At 44.7% G+C, this 22344-nt stretch overlaps 1 protein-coding gene across 9 annotated transcripts in view; it reads right to left on the reverse strand.

Annotated features, from left to right (window-relative positions):
- TBXAS1 (thromboxane A synthase 1) overlaps nucleotides 1-22344 on the reverse strand; it is a 242014-nt gene that overhangs the window by 3947 nt on the left and 215723 nt on the right. For 8 of the 9 annotated variants that reach the window (XM_035343262.1, XM_035343278.1, XM_035343270.1 and 5 more), the window contains 3 exons: nucleotides 5741-5829; nucleotides 3218-3355; nucleotides 563-725 (listed from right to left, as the gene is read on the reverse strand). In XM_035343262.1, coding sequence (XP_035199153.1) covers nucleotides 563-725; nucleotides 3218-3355; nucleotides 5741-5829 — 390 coding nt within the window. Of the gene's footprint in view, nucleotides 1-268; nucleotides 457-562; nucleotides 726-3217; nucleotides 3356-5740; nucleotides 5830-22344 lie in introns of those variants that run through there. The other variant, XM_035343296.1, reaches the window with a different exon arrangement.

Consider the following 22344-nt stretch of genomic DNA (forward strand, 5'->3'; position numbering starts at 1 on the left):
TTGCTGGGGGACCAATTCATACCAGGATTACTGTGGAAGCTGTAAAGTGCTTGTTTTACAGTCAGCTGTGGTAGTATAATATTAAATAGAATTTACAGCCAGCGGCTGAGGCAGTAGTTGCCCAGGTATACTGTAGATCTAAACAGAAAGAAATTAACTCTGTAAACTCTCGAGCTGCTGAGTAAGTGGCAGGTGCAGTATAATATATACTAATAGGTGTATACTAAAGTGCTAAGATCCTAAGAAAGGGTAATTCCCCTAATAGCCTAAGAAAGGATAACCCCATATAAATCAATGGATTTAGACTGCAGTGGTGCTACACTGCTCTCCACTAAGACAGAGGTGCGTAACTTTTGTTTTATTGCAAAAATAATAAGGGCAAACACATTTTGATTAAAAAATGCAGTCCAGGTCTCTTGTCTGTCCTTATTATGGAACTGGCTCTAGAGGTTTTCTCTAATGAAGAGAAAGCTATAAAGGCAAGTCAGTTTTCCTGTCAAGGACACACTGCCAACTCACTGAAGTTGACAAGTAAGGCTTTTAAGCCTCTGCATGTACAAACCTCAGTCTCTGGGCAGATCTTAAATCGAAACTTCTGCAAAATCCTTAGCAGAGTCATTTTGGTCTCCAGCAAACCCATCTTCATGCCAATACAGCCACGGGGCCCTGCCCCAAAGGGCAGATATGCAAAGGGATGTTGTTCCTTCTTCGCCTCCTCTGTAAACCTAGAAGGTGAAGAGGTGGAAACCCGTTCAAGAAATGCTTTTTGCTCCCAATTCCATGTTATTTTATTCACATCTCAGAAGTGGTTATTTGTATTGCTCTTAATGGACAGACCAATGGGACTGTTGACAGAGTATATACTGATGGGCTGATGCCCTTAAATCAACTGATAACTGATTTATGGGCATCAGCCTTTTTCAGCTGGTGATTCCAGGAGAGGACAGACACAAGTATTACTTGCAACCCGTCTTTAATGAAATGCCTTCATTCAATGACCATGTTCAGAAGAATTACACAGTAGATCTGTAGACCTGTGCATGTTCCAGGGAGAGATTACAGCTAAGAGTAAGCCAACAGACTGGAATGCAAACTATGTAGAATTAGCAACGGTGTTTCCCTGCTGTGCAATGCAGAAGCAAACCAATGGGAATTGGTTTTAGCCTTCCAATTTCTCTTTGAAGCTCGCAAGGGATGATGAAATCATCTCATGGGATTGGACAGACTATGGAAGACAATTGTTATGATTCAGTGCAGCCCTCCTCTCTGCTCTTGGCCCAAAGAGACTAGGTTCCCAGCTGGGAAGCATTGAAATTGCAGACCCTTCAGTTTTTAGAGCTGAAGTACCTCAGTCTACTTGGAGAGACTGATTAACATGACAGTTTGCATGCAGTCCTGCATTAACTAGGTAGCTCTAAAATACTATATCAATCCATTAGAAATTAGGCTTTTTTTTTCCATAAGGAAAGAAACAAAAGTACTATTTGAACAGTGGTTGAAAGGAAAAAGGTAAATTCTGTTTGCTAACATCTACAAAGATGGATGTATACTGCACAGAGTATTCTTGATTCGGTCCCATTAATTAGGGTCAACAAATAATCAACAAGGTGAGGCTCTACCCTGGCCCATGATAAGTCTCTGATTGGAAAAGTGGATTGGAAAAAAAGTCTCTGATTGGAAAAGAAACACTGCATATTTCTGCTAACCCTATCTCCATGCTTAGGTACCCTAAATAAGATTTGTATACTACTCCATGGATACTTCCATGCAAATGGGTTAATGTGATTCTTGCCTTGCTCACCGTCATATATCATTCTGGTAAATTTAAAGCCTACCTTGTATTATTCCTGAGGCAGATTTCAAAAAGAAATATTAGGAAAAAAAATGACCATAGCAGAACTAATTTATTATTTGTTAAGCTCTCATTTTATAATTCTTACTAACATTACCAACTGATATAAGCTGGGGAGGGTGTTGGTAATTATGCTTCATTCCTTAGGGAAATTTCCAAAGGGAATTCATCTCAGATTCATTACGTCCAGCACTGTATGAGTCAATGGGACTGCAGCCACCATTTTACCCCATAATGCACTTTCATACCACCGTTAAGGTGTTGAATAAACAATTAAGACAACATTTCTAGATAAACTTAGCTTAAAACAAACAAACAAACAAAAAACACCTAGACTTCCAGTTATTGCTAAGATGCCTCCTCAAAAAAAGGTCTGAGCATCTATAATCCTGACATTACTCTTCTTCATGACTTAAGGTGCCTGGTACAGCACATACCAAAATTTGCTCCAGGAGGAATCCACTGGACAAAACACCTAAAACACATGCATTGACCTGCTGGCGAGGATGGCCCTGGTCTGCCTTGCATCACGCCCAGTCATTTGCAGAGCATAAACTTTTTTCTTAGCAGACTTTTCAACACAGTAGTATCTTAAAACAGCTGTCCATAAAACAGCTTAAAATAAAGCTGCCTACAAAACAAAATTGTACTTTCACATAGCACCAGATCAGCTAAGGCTCTGTGGGCCTTCCCCATAAACTCAACGCAGGAACTTTAGAGTAGGGGAAGGTAACACAAACACAACTTGACAGGGGTCCCTGCAGCTGGAGATAATAAAAGTTCCATGTGAAAATATATCTTGCCAGGCAGAGCTAAGAAACCAGGATCCTAGCTTAAGGACAGAGAGAAAATTCCCAGTGGGAGATGGGATAGGTTTCTTGCTCACAGCATATCCAAACCATAACACGATCTGAGGTGAAAAGGCTGCTCTAAATCAATCAGGCAGCGTACGAGTTTCCTGCATAGCTGCATGCCAGTAAATACACTATCTTACTAGAGAATTTCTACATCCAGAAGTGACACTATTTACAGCATCTGATTGGGAAACATCTAAAAACATAAGTCCTGTTTCAGCTGTTGACCAGACTTTTCACTCTCTGTAGGATACACCAGTTGTCTGATTTGGTTGAAAGAACATATTTTATGGTCTGAATTAAACTGCACTCCTCTTGAGGAAAATACTGCATCAGGTGAATTTGGGGAGACTGTGGCTGTGAAGGAGCAGCAGTACCCGGTGCCTCCACAGGACAGGCTGGAGCACTGCGCCCACCTTGACGTGTGAAATAGGATTTAATGCAGGCCTTTGGTCGCCAACAGTCCTAACAAGGCTTGCAGCCTAAGAATGGAAAGCATTACAGCACATACCTCTCAGGAATGAATTTCTCTGGCTCTGGCCAGAACTCGGGGTTGTGGTGGAGATGTCCAACTGCGGTTTCGATGACAGCCCCGGCTGGAATATGCTGTCCCAGCACTACACAGTCCTTAGCAGCTTCCCGAGTGAACCTGCAACAGCAAGTGTCATATATCCCAGATGATTAATAAACGTGAAAACACAGCAGGAAGGAACCACAAAAGTGAATCTCTTCAGTTGGACTGACTTTGCAGTTTAGGGAGTAACACTTTCCCAGTATATAAATACAGCAACCATTACTGGTACTAGTGTCTTCACAGATTACTATCATCTCCAACTACCTACAAACACACATCCCCAGTGCAGATAGCTAACTTTTGTCCTTTTCACAGTAATTTCTGGTCACTTATTATTTTTCAAAAATGTTAACTGTTGAACTGCAATTTTGCTGCTAAAGTCAGCTTCAGACCCATTTCTTATGAAAATTGCAGATGAAATGTGTCAGTCACCGCTAAGAACAGGCAGAAAGAGTATAATGTTTTGCCTTCAGGAAAAGTTATATCAAAACAGCTTTGGGTTTTATTTAAGAGGCTCCCCCACCCTGGGACTGCACCTGAAACTAGGGATGTTTTTAATGTTAAGACTAAGTGCACTGCTGCTGCTACAGAAATACAGCCAATTCACAAACCACTGAAAACCTGCAGCTCACTCATCAAGGACAGGCAAGACATCAGCAACATAACTGTCCAGTTTCCTCCCACCCTGCTGTGGCAGGTGATGGAGTGGGACTGTCCTTAGGGACCTCACCGCCACAAGACTGAGACAAGCAGCCTGCCTGCAGCCGAGCTTGGGTCTGTAAACCCTGTAAAAATGCTGTGTGGATGAGCATGTGTGCAGGGATAGGTCCTGATAGGAATCTTTTGGAACTTGGGTGGGCACTACAGACCCTAGTCTGGCTGCAGGCAGCTGTGGGCTCTCTCAGCTGGCAGCTGTTCCCCGGCACCAGCTGGGAGCACAGGGGCTCCCTTTGCTGCTCCCTGCACTGAGCCTAAAAAGTTGAATGAAGATTTCAGTTTCAGGGCTGACAGTTGAGTGTTATTATAGAAACACATTCTTTCCTCACTGTCACCCAGTTTCTCTCTTTCTCGTAGACAAATAAATAGCAGAGACTCCAAACCTGGAACAAAATCCTGACATGTTAAGGAACACATTGACAAGCCATCCTTCTCATCCTTACATGAATTTGGTGACAGTGGAAACATGAGTTTTATGGAAGAAAATTCTCTGGCTAGCAAATTAATTTTTTTAAAGAATCTCATTTTATAGCATGCTTGGCTGCTACTGAGTTTTCTTCAGAATACAGCATTATCCTTGTCATAGGCAATTAACAACTTTACAAGGTACTGGGCTGTCCTATCCATTGCACATCCTTCAGAGTAAAAGCCAGACCACTAAATACCACCACCAATGCCCGTGGAAATTTGGAACAACTCTCCTCCGTTCTCATTTTGTTTCCCATCTGACTGACATTGATTCTTTCCCTGTGTTTCACCTGAAACTCAAAGATCGCTGGTGCTTTAACTAGTGAAACCATTTCCACTGGTATACCACATATAACAGTAAAACCAGTCACCTCATCTAGGAGCAAGTATCTTTGACACTTACCCTCTGAGCAACCCTGTCAATGTTCATAGAAAAAAACACTTGACTTGCAATCTTTATGAATGTAAAAAAGAGAACATGATTTTAAGCCTTTTTATTTTAAGGTGTTTGCAATTGTGGGGCAAGTTTTTCAAAGGCTGTCACAGTAAGCTCAGCTTCAGCTCTTTTCCAATCCTCTGAAATTCCCCCTGGCTTCACGAGAAGCAGGAAAACTGGCTAACCGCTTTGAAAAGTTCCACTCTTAACATTTACATTTGCGCTTGTGGTAACTTGGAAATTTGACAATCATACAGCTTATAATTTCTTTCACACTTTCCTTTTAGCTCACCAATATAACTTAATAAACTTAGTCTTGGGTGGATTGGGACAAAACTTACAAAATTTAATGGATGTAGCCATTAGCTTAGCGATATTATTATAACAGAGTACTAGTGCAAAACAGTATGGGTCCAAGTCAAACAGAGGTGTAAAATAGAGTTCAGCTTTCTGAATGTGCAAACCTTCCAAAGACTGGGGCCTTAATGAATAGTGGGTAACTTAACCTCCAGCCAAGAGGCCAGGGTAGTTCTTTGCTCCCTGTCCCTGAAAAAGCAGCAGCATCAGGCCAGTCCTGCTGCAGAATGGCTCCATCCGCCAGTACTGGGGGATGTGAAGAATGTTGAAAAAGCAACCTTGGCCAATCTGTCACAAAAAAGTTACTTTTAAATACTAGGATAAGCCAGTTTTCCTGCAATAGGCCACTTTATATCTTTCAAATGTACAAGCAGTATTGATGTTGGCACAGAGATCAAGGGCACACTGGTCTTCCAACAGCAGATTTCCATTTTATTTAGCTAGGGATATGCCCAGTGGAATGTGGAGGGGAAAAAAAGTACCTGAATGCAGGTGGATACATGCGCAATGTCTCTGCAATCACCATGTCCAGATAAGGGAGCTCTTGTACATTTTGATAATCAGGGATCATCTGAAAAGGCAGGAAGAAAGGAACAATTACATTTTCTCACATTTAAGTGCCAAACTCATCTCAGATTAGCTTTTAAATCATCTATTTTTACTGGGCATTTTTCCTGTAGAAGAACTCGATGTCTCATCTAAAACAGTAAACGATAAAATTATACAAAAATGTGGGCAGTAATTAAATGTGTGTATAACATTCCTTTCATCATCAAAACACTTTGGTGTGGAGCCCAGCTGAAGATATAATAATAAATCAACTTGCTAGAAAGTATTTTAAATAGGGCATTGCAGGGAGAATTAATAGCTCCAGCAGTGATATTGTTTTATTCATGCACTGAAATCCGCACTGGACCCTGGTTCCTTCCCAAGGCCAGGAGCATGGCAGACCGGGAGCACTTTCTTTGTAAGAAACAGCAAATTGGTTATTCCTTGTCCATGTTGGAGCCAACCCTTTGCCCCTTCCCAGCACTCGAGCAAAGTGCTAGAGCGCCGTGAGGCCTGCGGAGGGGTGGGAGATGGCACTGGGACGCCCGGCAGCCGACAAGGAAGGGCACGCAGCGGCAAATTGCTCTGCCAGGTAGCGGGGGGTGAGGGCAGCTCGAATCCTGCCCAGCAAGACTGCAGTGGTGAAGGCTGTTCCTCCCCCTGGCCATCCCTTGTGGGACAATGCTTCGTTTTGCTTGGGGAGCAATGCTCGAGCCCACATTTTTCATGAGACTACAAGACTTCCCGACCCGTGACAATGAGTAGTGAGCACCAAAAACCCAAAGAGCAGTGCAGCTCAGAAGGCTTTGCCCTTGGACAGGCAGCGATGGGAGACGGCAAAGCGAGGGCGACCGGCAGCAGCAGTGACACAACTCAGCTCACAGATGCACGGATAATTCGTCCCTGTTGCCTTCCTCGGAAAAGGGACATTTTCTGCCGTCATTATTCAGCGCTCTCAGCAGAGGGCAGCCAAAGTACATCTAATAACCTCATCAGGAGAGCAGAGTTTTGTTTTAAATTAGAGCATCTCCCAAGGACTGACACGGAGTAAATTGGAGAAAAGCACAGACGTCAGACTAGACTAAACCTTTTATGAAGATTTGGGGCCCCTGCCGTTCACAAAGGGGACTGGATTCCATCCTTCCTTTATTTACTACAGCACTTTTCATGTATAATGCATATTTTATTGAATTTTCATGCAAAAACATATGGTACATACTGCAAATACTAAGCAGAGAACAACTCCAGATGGTATGCAGAAAAGGCATACAATAGAGCGACGATACCTTGCTGGATTAGGGTATCCCAGTTATTCAGAACTAAGCCACCATGCACCATTTCACATTAACTGATCTTTTCTAGGAAGGAAATAGATACATTCTATTATCCCCATTATTTTTTTCTCTTTTTTTCGGCTCAGGAGAGGAAAAGCAAAAACAGAGAAAATAATTTGCACATGCTGAGCAGAACCAGTGTGTCTGCTCCTCTTGTATGGAAAAAAAAAATGCAACTCAGCTTGTCAATATATGAAGTATTTTGTCAGTATATGTCAGATATTATCAATACAGGAAGTACGACTACACTGACAGCCTTTCGGTGTTATTTTTATACTGCAGCAATGCCTATTAACTCAAACCTTTGGCTTAGGTCGATGGTTATCAGACAAAGGATTAGGAGACTAAAATACACAAATGGCAGCAATGCCGTGAGAACCAGGGCTGAACGCTGTGCCCCAATAATTTATATAAAACCAGAGATGGGAGGATGAGTTTACAAGCTGTGTTTTGCAGAAAGGGACCTGCGGTTCAGAAGCTACCTGCCATGCCCAGGGTCACTCAGGAGCTCAGTAGCAGAGGCTGGAAATGACCTGTGATCAGACTCAACATTCAGGCTTCATGGCAAAGCTTCCTTTCTTCATGACAGCGTAGGCACTCCAGGCTTTGATGCAAATGCATGCTGTGGTGTGTATTCTTTGTTTTTCCCCCCACTAATTTTACATCTCTCTTTCAGACCCTTCCCCTCTCCTCTTTCTCCTGCATCTCCCTGAATCCTGGGTCACCACCTCAGCCCTGTTCCCGCTCTCCCTGCCCATCTCATGGATGGGCCGGCTGAGGAAAGAGCTCAGGCTCAGAGGGAAGGAGTGCTGGAGCCAAGATCACACCATGGTGTGCCTGATTCCCCGAGCCATGTGCTCTCCACTGGTCCTTCCTGTCTCTCTCATAATCCCTCTGCTTACTTCTGGAGTCAATAATTAAGATAATTATACGGTAACCTGATATAATAAGTAGCCACTAAATCAAACCATACATCAACAAATAATATAACACTAAATTATGGGAGCTTTGATTTGCTCTTTCAAATAGCTTCTATACCTTGTGGGGATTAGCAGTTTAGAAAACAAAGCAAAGGTGCAAAACCAGCTGATTTTCCTTGGAAGAAAATTCCTTTTGCTTGCATAAAGAAAAAGGGGTCAGTCAAAAGGCAGCACAGTGAACTCTGCTATCGTGGGCATGGCAGACACATCAGTCATTTCCTACCTCTGATGCAGCTTAATTATTGACACTTCCATGCTTTTAACATCAAAGTAGCCGTATCTAATTTAGTAGTTGTTTGCAAGGTCTGACCCAGGGCTGCGTAAAGTACACACCAGCCACGTATCCCTGCTTGGGAGGGACAGTTTGCTGCTGCTGCTGCTTTTTTTTTTTTTTTTTTTTTTTTTTTCCCTATCAAAGAAAATATTTTCCATTTGTTTTTCCACTCCCTTTCTTCAAAATATTCCTTTAGCCAAGCACATTTCAAAGGAACTTAAATGTGCTTTTCTCCCTAAATGTCCCTATTTATATCTTTCAAATGCTGGCAGGTTTGCTGTGGTGAGGGGGTGTTGCTGTGTAAAGTTGCCACTTTAACCCCTTGCAAAAAAAAACATCTCTACATTGGCTTTTACTCAGGATCGGGTGTATTTTCATTAAGAGATTCCTTTCTGTAACAAGTGGAGATGTGGGGGGAGAAGGAGGCACCACGCTGCATGTAATAAAACATCCTATATTTTCATTTTGCAGCCGCTGCTTTGCACAGCCTTTTGTTATATGCTTTGTAAAGCCCTGTAGTATCTCCTCCTGCTGACTTGGAAGTAAAGCAGCCATGTAACAACTTGTGGCATTTTTTTGGGTGCATGTTTCCCCAGTTTGACTTGCAGAGGTGTGGCGGGACACTCTCACCCGTCCCAGATCATTCACTCACTTCTGAAGTCCAGGAAATGTCTAGTTTGGCCACAAACAAACTCTCTTTTACGGCTGGCAGCAAATCGGAGGCCTCAGGTCCTCAGACAAGGTGGGAAATTAATTCTTGACCCCACAGAGCACCCTGCAGTGAAATACCAGCAGTGATTACAAAATTTCCTACGTGCTACAAGGATGATGCATGATTTAATCCCCATATAAATTCCAAGAGAGATAACTGCCTTCAGATCCACCTCTGCTTTTCAGTTTTGGCTTTAACATTTTCTAGGCTGGCAAACCTATTTTTTGCCACCACCCTCAGCTAACTTTTAATTCCTCAATGAACACCAAGGGAATCAAAGTGCTGACAGGAGAGGTCTGGCCAACCTTTCTGCTGCAGTTTGAGATGTTACTGTTCCCAGTTGCTCGCTCCTCTTTGCTGGCTGTGGTTACCAGTGCCACAGCCAAGTCAGCAGAAGGGAACATATGCCTGCACCTCGGTTGCTTCCATACAACGTCCAGCATGAACCCATCTTCAGCGACAGTTTAAGACAAGATAGGAACTTTTTCCCAAAGTAGCTGTCGAGTGAGGCACAGATCCTCCCCTACCACCTCTGTTTGGGGAATGGTAATCCAAGCACACATCAGCGAATAAAAGATTTCCACTTATCCTATTGGTCATGGTCTGGCGGTGCTCAGCAGCCAGAAATGAAAAAAAAAAAAAAAAAAAAATCAGAGAAAATTGTATGTAGCTGACAGAGTGTGACATGCACCTGAAATCGATTTGGAGGCAGCGAAGGCTGCAGAGACCACATTGCTCACAACCAGCGCTGCTGAGTCACGGGCCGGGGCTGAACCAGCTGTGGTTTCTGAGAAGTTGCAAATCTCAATCAAATGCCTCGCAGGCAGGTGTGACTGCGACAACACCCGTGTCAGAGAGCTGACACGTACATCTGCTTGAGTGCAGATGCAGATCCATGAGTTATCTGTGCACGTCGAGCTACGCAGCCCACATCGGCCCTCAACCAAATGTAGGCTTAGGAAGGCAACGGGATAGGAGGAGGCGAGTGAACAACAAGCCAGCACCGTCCCTGGTGGCTCTCACCCACCCACCGCCCAAATTTCAAGAGCTATTCAGCACATAGCCATAGTCAGTATTCACAAGCGGGTCAGCAATGTTTCTTGATCAAATGGATCAAAAGCTGCTGACAGATCAAAGAATCTGCCTGGGGTTTTGACCTTCCTTTGGTCACTGCTAGGAGCGGCTAATCCATTAAGCGAGAGACAGCCCGCGTGCCCTGCTCAGCCTGGGAGAGCGGGGAGAAATGCAAGTGCCGAGTTAGGGTTGCCCTGTGGCAGCCTTTCTAGCAACCATATCAAGACAGGAAAGGTTAGAGACAGAACAGGCTCAAGATACAGATCAGCGAAAAACAGGGTGGGGTGGTGCAACACTTGCTTATCTATAACTCGCCTAAGGAAAGCTTGCCTCCAGTTTTACCATTTCCACAACGTGTTGGAATAACCGTAACCACCAATCTAAAACCTCCCCACAAAGGCAGTGAAACAGGGGCAAACTTGACCACGTAAAATTTCTTGGCTTCAACCTCAGAACTTGAACCAAATACTAAAAAAAAAAAAGAAAAGAAAATGCTTAAGGCAGTCATCACACAATACTTATTGCAAAATTTCTCTCTGCTACCTACCAAATGAGATGTCTCCCTGAGGCATGGCAGCAGGCAGAAGCAGCCCTTGCTGCTGGGGAAGAGGGACCCCACAGCTCCTGAGTACCACTTGCCCCAGAGGGCAGGGCAGAGCAGAAGCACCACATTTGTTGCTTGAAGACACTGCTTTAAGGTACACAGGAGTGTATCTAAAATCAGCAAGGGCCCACTGGCCAATGCCAGAGGCCTATAGATGAAGTGTTGTTTTTTTTTTCTGGAAAAATATTCAGTTCTTGATTACAGAATTGAGAACAAGGTGTAGGAAGTAAAAATAGGACAACAAGCCTCATCTCCAGAGTAAGATGCAACAACAAGAGGCTTCCTGAGCTGCCTAGCACCTCTCCTCTCAAATTCTTACAGCATGTCTTGGTAGCGCTAAAATCTCACCAGCAGCTTTATAGCTTCTCACCACTCTCCCCAAAATAAACATTAAAGTAAATCCTCAGCTCCAGCCCCTCATACCTCTCTCCCCAGATAGCAAAGGCTATCCAAAGCATGTACTCCCAAGCTTTCTGTCCCTTTGTTTCTTTATTTGACGTGGGTTGCCTGTTATCTCTCTCATCTGCCTGGCGTGCCATTCAAATGGAATTACAGCAAGAAGGCTTTCGACCCCACCTTTGGTGGACGTGGTGCATTGACAGCTCATTGGGGTTGAGAGCATTACTTTGCTCACTGAGGAACTTCCCAAGCAGCAACAGCACTCAAACTTCCAGCACTCAGCACATCTCATCAAGCAAACACCCCCCAGCCCCTCCTAAAGACCATGCCTGCCAAACAAATCTAGTATCACAGCTTCTTGTTCAAACCACCTGTCACTCACTCTCGCGCCTCCTCTACCTCCACCTTTCAGATTCTCCTCTTGGAGGCTTCCCTTGTCTCGCCCGGTCATCGCCACGCAATTCGTAGGAGCACACGCAGAGGCAGGTGCCAATTCGCAGGCCAAGTTCAGAGGTGTTGGGAAAAGTTGGCACACCACTTACACGCCGATAACCACATTACATGCAGGCCGTGCAGCCAAATTCCCTCTGGTACTTTGGTGCAAATCCACACAGCTCCCTGGGGTTGTATCAATGTAAGGGGAAGGAAAATGTGGTTCTAAGTACGCACCCAACAGTGCTGGGGAAAGAGCCAGAAAGTGTAAGGTTGCACCAATGTCAGCTCTCTGTAATGCTGTTTTGCTTTTTGAATCAAAGACTTCAGCTCCTGACAGAAGACAGACCTGCGCTAACTCCAGTAGCTTTTGTGGTGCTAAAACAAGGTCTTCGTAGCATCACTGTTTGCAAGGAAACTTCTGTGAGATAAAAATATTTCCTGAAACTGAAGAGTGTCCCAAAACCAAACAGATAAACACAAACCTGTAACCAAAACAGTCGGAAATTTGCTTCCACCTACATTACTACTGACACATGGTGATCAGCGAGAACAGAATGAGTGCCATCAGGTAGAAGATCTGACAAAAAAAAAAAAAAAGGCAGGAAAAGAAAATCCTTTATATGGCAAGCTACAAACTAGAAGATGGGAGAAAACAAACGTGTGTCAACGTTGGCTTTGTGAATTTGTCAGTCCTAGTTAGTCCCAGATTCCTGTGCCAAGAGAAGTAGGCACCCTTAGGGAAAAATGAGCAAATACCTGGGATTGAGAATGGGTATCATGGGCTCTGCAGTGCCATGAACGAGTGGGCAGGTCCGGAGGTGCTGATAGTGCCCAGCAAGGAAAATTTTAATACACTAATGCCCTCACTAGGTGACTAGAGCACCTTTCTTTCCAGAAGTGCTTCCCTACCTGCATGCAGCCAGTGCCCAACTCCAGCTATTTGGCTATTTGTGGCTGTGGTAAAATCTGTTGCCACTCGAGGCACGGGGGTTGCCCATTTCTCATCTCCTTAGAGAGCACTCAGCCCCCACAAACGCCCCCTGGTTCTCTCCCTCCGTTCGCCTCAGCCCACTGAGACTCCAAAGTCTCTCTCTACACTTGTCTGACACAATCAAAATTTCTACTTGGGTGGCAGAAATTCTGAATGGTGAAGTATCCCAGTGGGAGGGAGGCAAGGAGGAAATTAAACAGGAGAAAGGACTGCCAGAGGCCCAACAGGCTGAGAAAGAGAATTATAAAACTGGGGTAGGTCTGTCCGAAGGGCATGTCACCAGTCCAAAGCACATTAAGCACTGAAGTTCGTGCAAGATTTAATCCTTCCTGCTATAGAAGTGTCCCTTGGTGGTTGCTGCAGATCTACAGGAATAAAGAGGAGGGATTTTTTTCCCTCTCAGCAGACATTCATGGTATCACATAAGAGCCAGATGATTTAATTTAATCATTCCCGCTCCAGCTGGTATTTTCTGTATAGAGGTGACAGTGCTTTAAATTAGGGCCTCATATTTAAAAGGTCCGTGTGTTTAGTTTAATCAAATGTTCATTTCCTCATGTTATGTTTATATTAAAAGACATCACCATGAATTTTCTTGCTGCAAATAGAGACTATCACATGGGCTAAGTAGCAAGGTCCTCATCAGTTGTTCTTCATCTCTATGGCCTCAGTGCCTTACGGACTGAGAGACGACTCAGGCCCGAGCACGCAGTTTGGGGAAACAAGCCCTTGAGAGCACAGTTCGACCTGCAAGGAGAGCAGAGCTTTACACAAAATAAATTACTCCAGTAATTCGCCCTGCTGCAAATGCTTAAATATGGGCTTGCGCCAGTGGCTGCTTAAGTCATTGGCTTCAGCAGTTGCTGGAGGAGACCTTTTCTGAATTAGTAAACAGGCAAACATCCACAGCAAAGAAACTGCAAGATTCTCCCATCACTCAGTGTAATTATTATTTGCTCTGACAAGGGCAGGTCAGTTTTAATACCATACAACATTTATGTAGTGCCTGATGCCTTGAAAACATTTTATGTACATTAAGTGCAGTACAACAATAATAAAACTTTGCCTTTCCATAGTTGCTTTTCCCCTGAGGCTCGCGAAGCGTTTAGCAAGCATTAATTAGTTGGTCATCTTCCAAACGCATGTGTGAGGTGCTCCTGGTAAATACTCCCTCCATGTACACAGGGGGCCAGCAGAAATGCTGAAGAATGAGGCCAACGATTTCCAGCCTTAAGAATCGAGCACACACCAACGCCAGCCTGCGTAAGTAGCCTGATTATTTTCAGCCTCAACGTGACTCCTGTGAGCAAGCAGGCAAACGCTGCTCTGAATGCCTAGGCTTAAAATGACCAAAAAAAGAAAGAAATCAGTAGTGTGGCATTCAAATACAACTTCCAACAAAAAGGAGCTTTGTTTGTTTTTAGCTGCCGAGATCGTAATTCAGGGCTTAGCCTGTCCTTGAGAAACCGATGGTAGCAAAAGTGCAGCAAGTAAAGCGGCTTTTCAGGTGTCAAAGTTCCAGTTCCTAGTTGTAGACTCCTGCACTTCCTACCTAATTCAGGTAACAGCTTAACCCTTCTTGCCTTACTCTCCCCATAGCAAAGGATCAGAGCCAAAGGGAGAAATTATTTTCTAACACACGAGTTAAAACTGATGAGCCACAGGGAACCTTGGAGCAGAGGAGCACAGTTATGTCCTGTCTGCATGGCAGCTCTTCACCTCCACCTCCCTTTTCTCCCTATCCAGACAATGCTAGCAAAGACTGGCCTTCTTTCCTAAGCAGGACCTGTGTTCAGCTACTCCCCTCTTTCTGCCTTATTTTTTTGACTGGAGATGTCTCTTGTGCCACATCCAGTCCTAACTCTAAATTTTAGCATATGCCCTTTTTACAAGATATGAGGGAAAAGTCTGCTCCTGCTGAAACTTCTCACATTTTAGCTGAAAATTGCCAAAATGGAGAAAAAAAAAGGGGAAAAACTTATTTTCTGACCAAAGCTATGCAATGTCTTTTTCCTCTTCTGCTCCCTCTGGAAAGTGCTGACTGCCACGGGTATAACAAAGCAATTGACAATTGGTATGGAAAAAACAAAAACAAAACAAAACAAAACCAAAAAAAAAAAAAAAAACTTGATGGCACTTAAAACAGTTTTCGTGTCTTTTGTCTCCAACATACAAAGAGGATCCTTCTAAAAAATCTAGAAGCCAGTCCAAAACCCAAGACCCCAAGCTCAGTGGGGAGCTGGCTGCAAGCAGAGGCGCACAGCTACCACGACACTACCCTATGACAAGCCCCTCTAGATACTCAGATAAAGCTGTCTGCGACGAATCCTGGCAGACGCCTAGTCAAGGATTTCTCTCTCTTTCTCCCCTTGCTCTCTCTCTTCTCCATCTGGGAACGCAGAAATTTCCCTAAGCCTGTTCACGCTCAGATTTAGTGAAGCCATCGTGGTGTCATGTTCTGGCACCGTTTTGTGTCTTTGCTTTCCTCTACCCTTTGTAGAGCAGCATGGCACGGCTGTCCATCTGTTTATGATTTACTTTACACAATGACTTGGTCCTGATTACACTGATAGGCACAGTAGGTTATTTGAGGGCCAACTGGATCTCTATAATGACACTCAATCTGTACCCAAATCGTGGGAATTCTTCCAATCAAGAAAAGGACAGTGACGAACTCCAGCAAGGCCTCCCCCAGGACAGCTTTCCTGTCCTTAATCCCAGCAAGTAAAAACAAAGATGCATTTTTTTTTAATCTGGAGTTATTCTGCAGTTCTCGGTACCTAAGTGGTCCATAAAAATAAAACAGAAGGCAAGGAGAAACCAAGCCCCAGGTCTTGCTAATGTTTGGAGACACATATTGGAAAAGAGATTACAAAGAACAGCATTTGGTTCAGGAAGCCACATCCCTCGTGGTCTCCTTTAGCACAGTCCTGAAGCACACAGCCAGTGGAACTGCACCAATTTGCACCGGCTGAGGATGGAGCCTGCAAAGTGCAGCTTTTCTGGGGAGCACTGTGTGCTGCTGCTGGTAGGGAGCCCTCCGAGCGCGCAGAGTCACCGCTGAGCACGTGTGAGCGAGGGATGAGAAAAACAACTCCAAGAGCTGCAGGATGAAATCACAGGGTCAGTAGTGAGGAAATACAGAATTCATCTGTAATCTGAACAAGGTCATTTCTAGCACGTTTTAGGATGATATAAGGCTTTACGGGGAAGGCAAATGGAAAGTATTGCTCACAATTTCTTCTGCTTTATGAGTAAGCTGCTTTGGCCTTTATTTATTTATTACTTCACAGTCCCATAACGATCCTGGTGTGAAGACCAATTGCTGTTCTCTCTCTCTGGCTTCGCAAGGATATTTTTGCTCCTTGAACCTGATCTTTCCTCTCTCAGTCCCTGGCCAACTTGCTCATTTACCTCGCCGTATTTCCAAGGAAACCGTTATTTTTACCATACCCCACACCTCACCTCCAGGCTGTCATTTCACTTATGGACACGCTGCTTTAAGACTTGGCATTTTATCTTTTCTTCCTCTTTTCTTTTTTTCTTTTTTTTTTTTTTTTCAAAGCTCTACCCTGCAGCATGTTGCAAAAGCTTTGGGGTGTAGTGTGGAGACCCGGCAGAGCCCAGCCAACACGGGGGTACCCATCTGGATGTGAGACAGCCCCAGGTGAGGGCCACTCGATCCAGAGGCCACTGAGACACAAAGGTGACCCCTGCAAAGTGATGTGTTGCTGAATCACGGGGCATAAAAGAACACTTTTAAGCCAGAAAAGTCCAAAAGCCAGTCTGCAGGGGGTTCACTAGCAATTTTGCCCATATAAAATACCTAATAAAACACTGTATCCTTCGCCCTTTTTTAGCACGAGTTTTGACACAAAGAGCTATGGATGCCTATAGATGGGCTAATCTGGGGGGGAGGGATTTTCCGAGAGTACAAAGATGGAGCACAGCTGTAGGCTTTTTCTGTAAAGGCCGTGTCACACGCACGAGAGCAGCCAGGCACACTCAGAATACCATCAGCCCTGATTGCTCAAGCATTGTGAGCTAGGCCCCACTGTACTTGGAAACTGGCTGAAAAACATGAGATTTACGGCAAATAATAATATTTTGAACTTCACTTGCCTTCCGGCTTCTGAACCAGGATTCCTGTTTTCAGCCTTACCTTTTCAACTACCAGGGTTAGAAGAGGTTTTTTTTCCTTTTTGTTTTGGTTTTGTTTTGTTCTAATAACTGAAGATGAAGTCTGGTTATACACCTGACTTCAGTACTGAGTGGTTCAAGGGAATACAAAACCCAGAGACTTGCAGCGCAGTGGCAGGATGCCGGTAATACTCCATTTATAGAGCACCATGGGCCATCCCTGCCTGCCCTTTGGCCATCTGCTGCGAGTGCTCAGCTCGAGCCACACAGACCTTTAAAAAAAAGACGTCTACAGGAGCAGGAATTTCACGTGAATAAGCATCACGCAAGCATGAGCTGATCCCTGCTGTATGCTGCCCCTCACAACGCCCGTGGTTTTACAGCATGCGTTTTGGGGGGTTGCTGTGAGAAGGGCCTCGGAGACAAAGCATCCAACCTCCTCAGAAAATGCCAAACTTGGTACCTTGGCAAAGCTTGGCACCGAATGAAACTGAAACATGCAGACAAAGTAATTGGGGGGTGGGGGGGGGGAACTGTGCTGAGGCTATATATAGCATTTCGTTTCTGCTGGGTATGAGACGGGGGGATGGTGAAGGCAGGAAGTGAGGGGGAGAGGGGGAAAAACAGATAAATTTGGGTTGCTGCTGTCACACACAGATCCACTTATCTATGGCTGAAGACCAGACAGCTGTGTGAGTGTAAATGAAGAAATTTAATTAAAAAGTCAAAAATGAAAATCAGCAAGGAAAAAAGAAAGAGAAAAACCAGGACTTTATGCTTCCCGCACCTAGCTTGATATGTAAATAGAGACTATGTGACTGATGAAGGGTGCTTATTATTTCTTTGGCTTCCATGTGTGTAAAGAAACGTACAATTTTTTCTAGTGAGCAAGCAGATAATCACAAAGCCAATAGCATGCTGCTGCTATCCAAACTTTGCCTCTCTAGCTTAAGTGACACCACGTAATATCAGGGTAGTCCCACTCATAAGATATCTATGATGAACCCTCCCCCCCCCCACAAAAAAAAAAAAAAGGTTTGGACTGAGGAATTTGGATGGACAAGACACTGAAAAGCAGGTTACTTGGGATCGTATTCTACTGAAGCTATATCTCTAGCAGAAAAAGCACTGGGAAAAACCTGGGAAAAACTGCAAGTGGATGTGGTTCTCTTTTGCACCTCTTGCACACTTGGTCCTGCCTTCTGTCAGCCTAACTTAGAGCAACCGCGCTGTATTCCCTCCTTTAGCTCCCAAGGCATTTGCAATGCAGCTCAGAAGAGCCAGAGCATCTTGCACTTTTGTCCATACCCACTGCTTTTCCTAACACATTCTCCTCCGATGCCTTTCACATTATGGTGCAGCGAAAGAGATCGGTATTAGAACTTTTGGCCTCTCTTCATGTGCGCACACATGTATGCATGTGTATTTTCTGTAACACATCCATCAATTTGAAATGGTAAGAAAAGGACTAAAAAAAAATATCCGATCTTTAAATCTCAGAAGGTTTGAAGTGTTGGTGCTGTGAAGTCAGAAAATTCATTCCAAGTCCTATTTATCTAGGTCAGGCTGTGGGAATACTTTTTTTCTGCATTCCACATATGCATGTCACCACTTTTGCTCCTTGGTACTACACAGGCTAGGAGCTGAAGAGCCAGGAAAGACTATAGATTGCTTTCTGCTTCCAGTGGGCTTGAGAGAAAAATCCCTTTTGTGTTCCTTATAATGGAGTCTTGTCTCATCTCTACCCCAAGAGATGGATATTGAGATGGCCAGGATATTACAAATATTCTGCTGACGACGCATGTACATAGCCAGGGAAGGAGTTCGGTGCCATATCACCACTGCATCTTCTTATAACCAGAAGAGAAAAAACATCTGCAAGGCAGAAACAAATTAACAAAAGACTTTGTTTCTCTCCAGCTGATACCAGTGTGACACTGGCAATGCACGGTCAGATTCCAGGCACATAATTGCGAGGGCAGGAGGAGCGCGGGGAGGAACAGTTGCGAAGCGAAGCCAAAGGGCTTGCAGTCAGGAGGTCAAGTCCTGACACAGCTTTCCAAGCAGATTTGGGAAAGCCACTTCCTCTCCTCCGGTGCTTTTAATAAAACTGGTAAACCTTCATCAGGAGATTGTGTGGAAACTGCTGGCATGCTAAGATGAAGGCAATATACAAAGCTTCTGTTCAAAGCCTGGCCATTACAGAGTACTTACTAACAACTCCACCGCTTTTTAAAAAAAATTCTTTATGTCATGGCTAAGTTGAGTCTTGGCTGTTACCCCTGATATAATACTAAACAAAAGTAATTCTTGAACAGACATCAGAATTGTAGGCAGACTACAAGGACAGAAATTTTACACATTCCTTCTATATAAATAAAGAAGTGAACTTAATCCCCCATTAAAGCTTTGCTTTCAAGGTCTATCTATGACATTCTTGGGTCCCAAACAGACATTAGGATCCATGAGGACGCTCCCTGCTCCCCACACCTCTGCCTTCTCAAATTAGGAAGAGGGAACCATGCAGCAGAGCTGCTGTTGCTGTAGAAGAGGGGCTGCACCACCCACCGCATGCCCCTGCCCTTGCTGCCTTCCTGCCTGCCCTTGCTCTCCCCTCCTCATCCCTGAGTGCAGCAATCTTCCTCCACAGCAAACAGAGCTGCTTCCCTTCTCCCTAGCCAAAAGTACTCCCTGAGCCTGAACCTGGAAGGGCTCCTGGAGCTCACATCAGGGTGCAGAAGCCCTTGCCAAAGCCAGGTTCGCTGTCCTCTCACTTTATGTTCCCCAAAAGCTGAGAGGAGGCTGTGGGGATGCTGCTCCACCACCTGCAGCGCCACCAGCGCTCTGCTGCAGCCTGGACAGAGTTCCTCTATTGGATTATTTTTTCCATCATGCATTTCTTATTTCATTAAGGGGACTTATTAATCAGGTGCCCCACGAGTGGCGGGGCTTTCGGCGATCCCAGCGTTACCACAGTAACAAGGGGAGCCCGAGCTCCTGCTCGGTGCCGTGTGCTTGCTCCTCGCTGGAGCTGAGGGATGGCTGGTGCTCAGTGCCGCATGTGACCAGGCTCCAGACAGCACGCAGCGTGCTCGGCTCAGTGGAAAATGGAAAGGATATAGGCTCTTTTGTTAGCTCAACTTGGTCTTAATCACGTTTAAATATCTGAAGGTCACTAAATTACAGACCGCAGAAATTTGGCACAAAGGCCTTTCTCTGAGATTACCTAGGTTTGCGGGAGGAAGACAACAAAGGGGAATAAACCAAACCGAGCAAAAACAAGCACCGCTGCTAAGATGTTATTCTTCTCATTAAGCCCATGCGCTGAGCCTATCGAGAAGGCAGCACTTCCTGTCTCTCTTGCTGACAGTTCAGTATCGGGACACAAAGGCAGGTCACTGTCCTTGGTGATATGGTAAACAAAGATAAGAGCTGAAAGCCACAGAGTGTTTTTTTTTTAAACCCTGGATAATTCTCTCAGAATAAATTCAATTGTGGAGAGATTTATTGTTTACTTAGCACTCCTCAAAAGAGCTCCCCAGGAATGCGGTCTCCTTCCCATGCGCTGGACACGAAGCGCACATTTCAGCTGAAAGCCCTGGCCAGACCTGCTCTGGGCATCTGTTACTCATCCCTGCCGTCACGTGTACATAACCCAAGTGAACCTGCCGGAAAATTGTGGCCCCAGACGTTTGCCCAGATCTGCTTGCTCTCCTGGGTTAGGAACTTAAACAGATGCCTTCCACGGGCAGCCATGCTCATGGAAGTGCTTTGCCAAAATGCCAACAAAAAAAGCACTGCTGTTCTCCTCACAAAATGCCTGCAGCAGAGCAGCACAAGAGTCAAAAACCTTGGTGTATTTTTTGAGACTATTGAAGGATCAGTCTTCTCTCTACCTGCCGCACATAAATTTCCCAGTTCCCTTCCCTCACGGTATTTGCCCCAAATACACAAACACCAATGCACTACTGGGGATAGCATGCAAGGAAGACGTCACTGCCAACAGCAGAGATTGCCTTGTGTTCTCCATGTAATGGCTCAACAGCCTAAAGAAAGGCAAAAGTTTAAGCTTTTGCTGATTGGGGGCCTACGACATCAGTTGAGAATTTGGGAGCTGTGGGTGCTGCCACAGAAATGGTCACTTAATCCTGCAACATCTCCCCTTCCCACCTGGAATACAGTGATACAACCTCTCTGGCACACTGCCTGGGACCTCTAGTAGCAGATATAGTAGTAGCAGACATAACCGACCAGATCAGATTTAGGCAAACTACCTTCCAGAAGAGCACAGAGTCAGGATCAGAAGAACACCAAGGGATTTCTCATGGTTTTATGCTGTACATTTAACTTTCTGTACCTTTTCACAGGGCTTCTGGATTTCAAGAGACGGGATTCTCTTTTCAGGACACGAGGTTTGCTGCAATGCAGAACGTGCTTATTGGGGACATCCTAGGACTGGCAGAGATGGATTATGTATGGCCTTGGGCTGCACTGTAAAGTGGATTGTGAGTTTAAAAGGTTTCCGTTTCATTTTCTAAAAGAGCTACAAGCTTAGCTGTTGCTAAAGTTTCCAACAGTGTTCTCGAGGACAGTTGCTGTAACCTGATCTCATCTCCAAAGCCTACATCACTCTTCAGGCAGCCTGGTTCCTCTCTTCCTCTGAACAATTCAGCTCTTTTTAGCTCTCCCAGCACTGCAACGCCCGTACGACATACATGGTCACCTTCCTCTTACATGCTTTCAGATCACTGATGCCTCTGTTCACTGGGTGCCAATTGCTCTATCGATGGCACCAGGCAGGTACTTGCCCTTTTTCAGCTATTCTCATAACCTCTCTTTGAAGGTTTCTTGCCAGATAATCTGGTAATCCAAAACCAGGAGTGAATTCTGCTATTTGTTCCAAAGATATATAAATATATTTCCAAAGTCATGCAGAAAGCTTTTACAGAGGTCAGCACATGCTGTTCCAGTGTGCCACCCAACTCCTGATATTCAGCTCAATCCGGGTTTATCAATATAAGTGGTGCTTTTTGTTGTAAATTTATCACGCTGAGACTAGCCAGCCCACAAACAGAAGCTGAGTGGTTGCAGAGTCCTGAAGAGAGCAGCAATAAAGTTAAGCTTTTACCCCGTGTAGTGCACCCAGGGAATAGGAGAGTTATTCCTGCCAGTGCTCATCACCCCCCAAACACACACCGGGTTTCCCAACCCTTATATACCACGTGCTTATTACTAAACCAAGGCCATGCACCCACACACCTGTACCCTGTGCCATTTGTAGAGCACATAGCACAGATACATCGATCTGACTTGATACATGTTAGGGCACCATGTATTGATACGCTAGAATGGTGCTGGGGCTGAATCATGCTTTCACAAGTACAGGTAAATTCAAGCGCAGCCTTCTTAAAAGGTGAGATGGCATAAGATGGCATAATAGTTCAGGAGAACCCATGTGAGTACAACTGTACTTTAACCAGCTCCTTTCACTGGACCCATTTAGCCCAATACCATGAGCAAAAGAAACAATTTTACGTAGACATTTTGGCCAGGGAGCTGCATCTATGCTGTAACACATCTCACTGCAGACATGC

The sequence above is a fragment of the Oxyura jamaicensis genome, chromosome 1 (assembly GCF_011077185.1).
Source record: "Oxyura jamaicensis isolate SHBP4307 breed ruddy duck chromosome 1, BPBGC_Ojam_1.0, whole genome shotgun sequence".
Taxonomy (NCBI): domain Eukaryota; kingdom Metazoa; phylum Chordata; class Aves; order Anseriformes; family Anatidae; genus Oxyura; species Oxyura jamaicensis.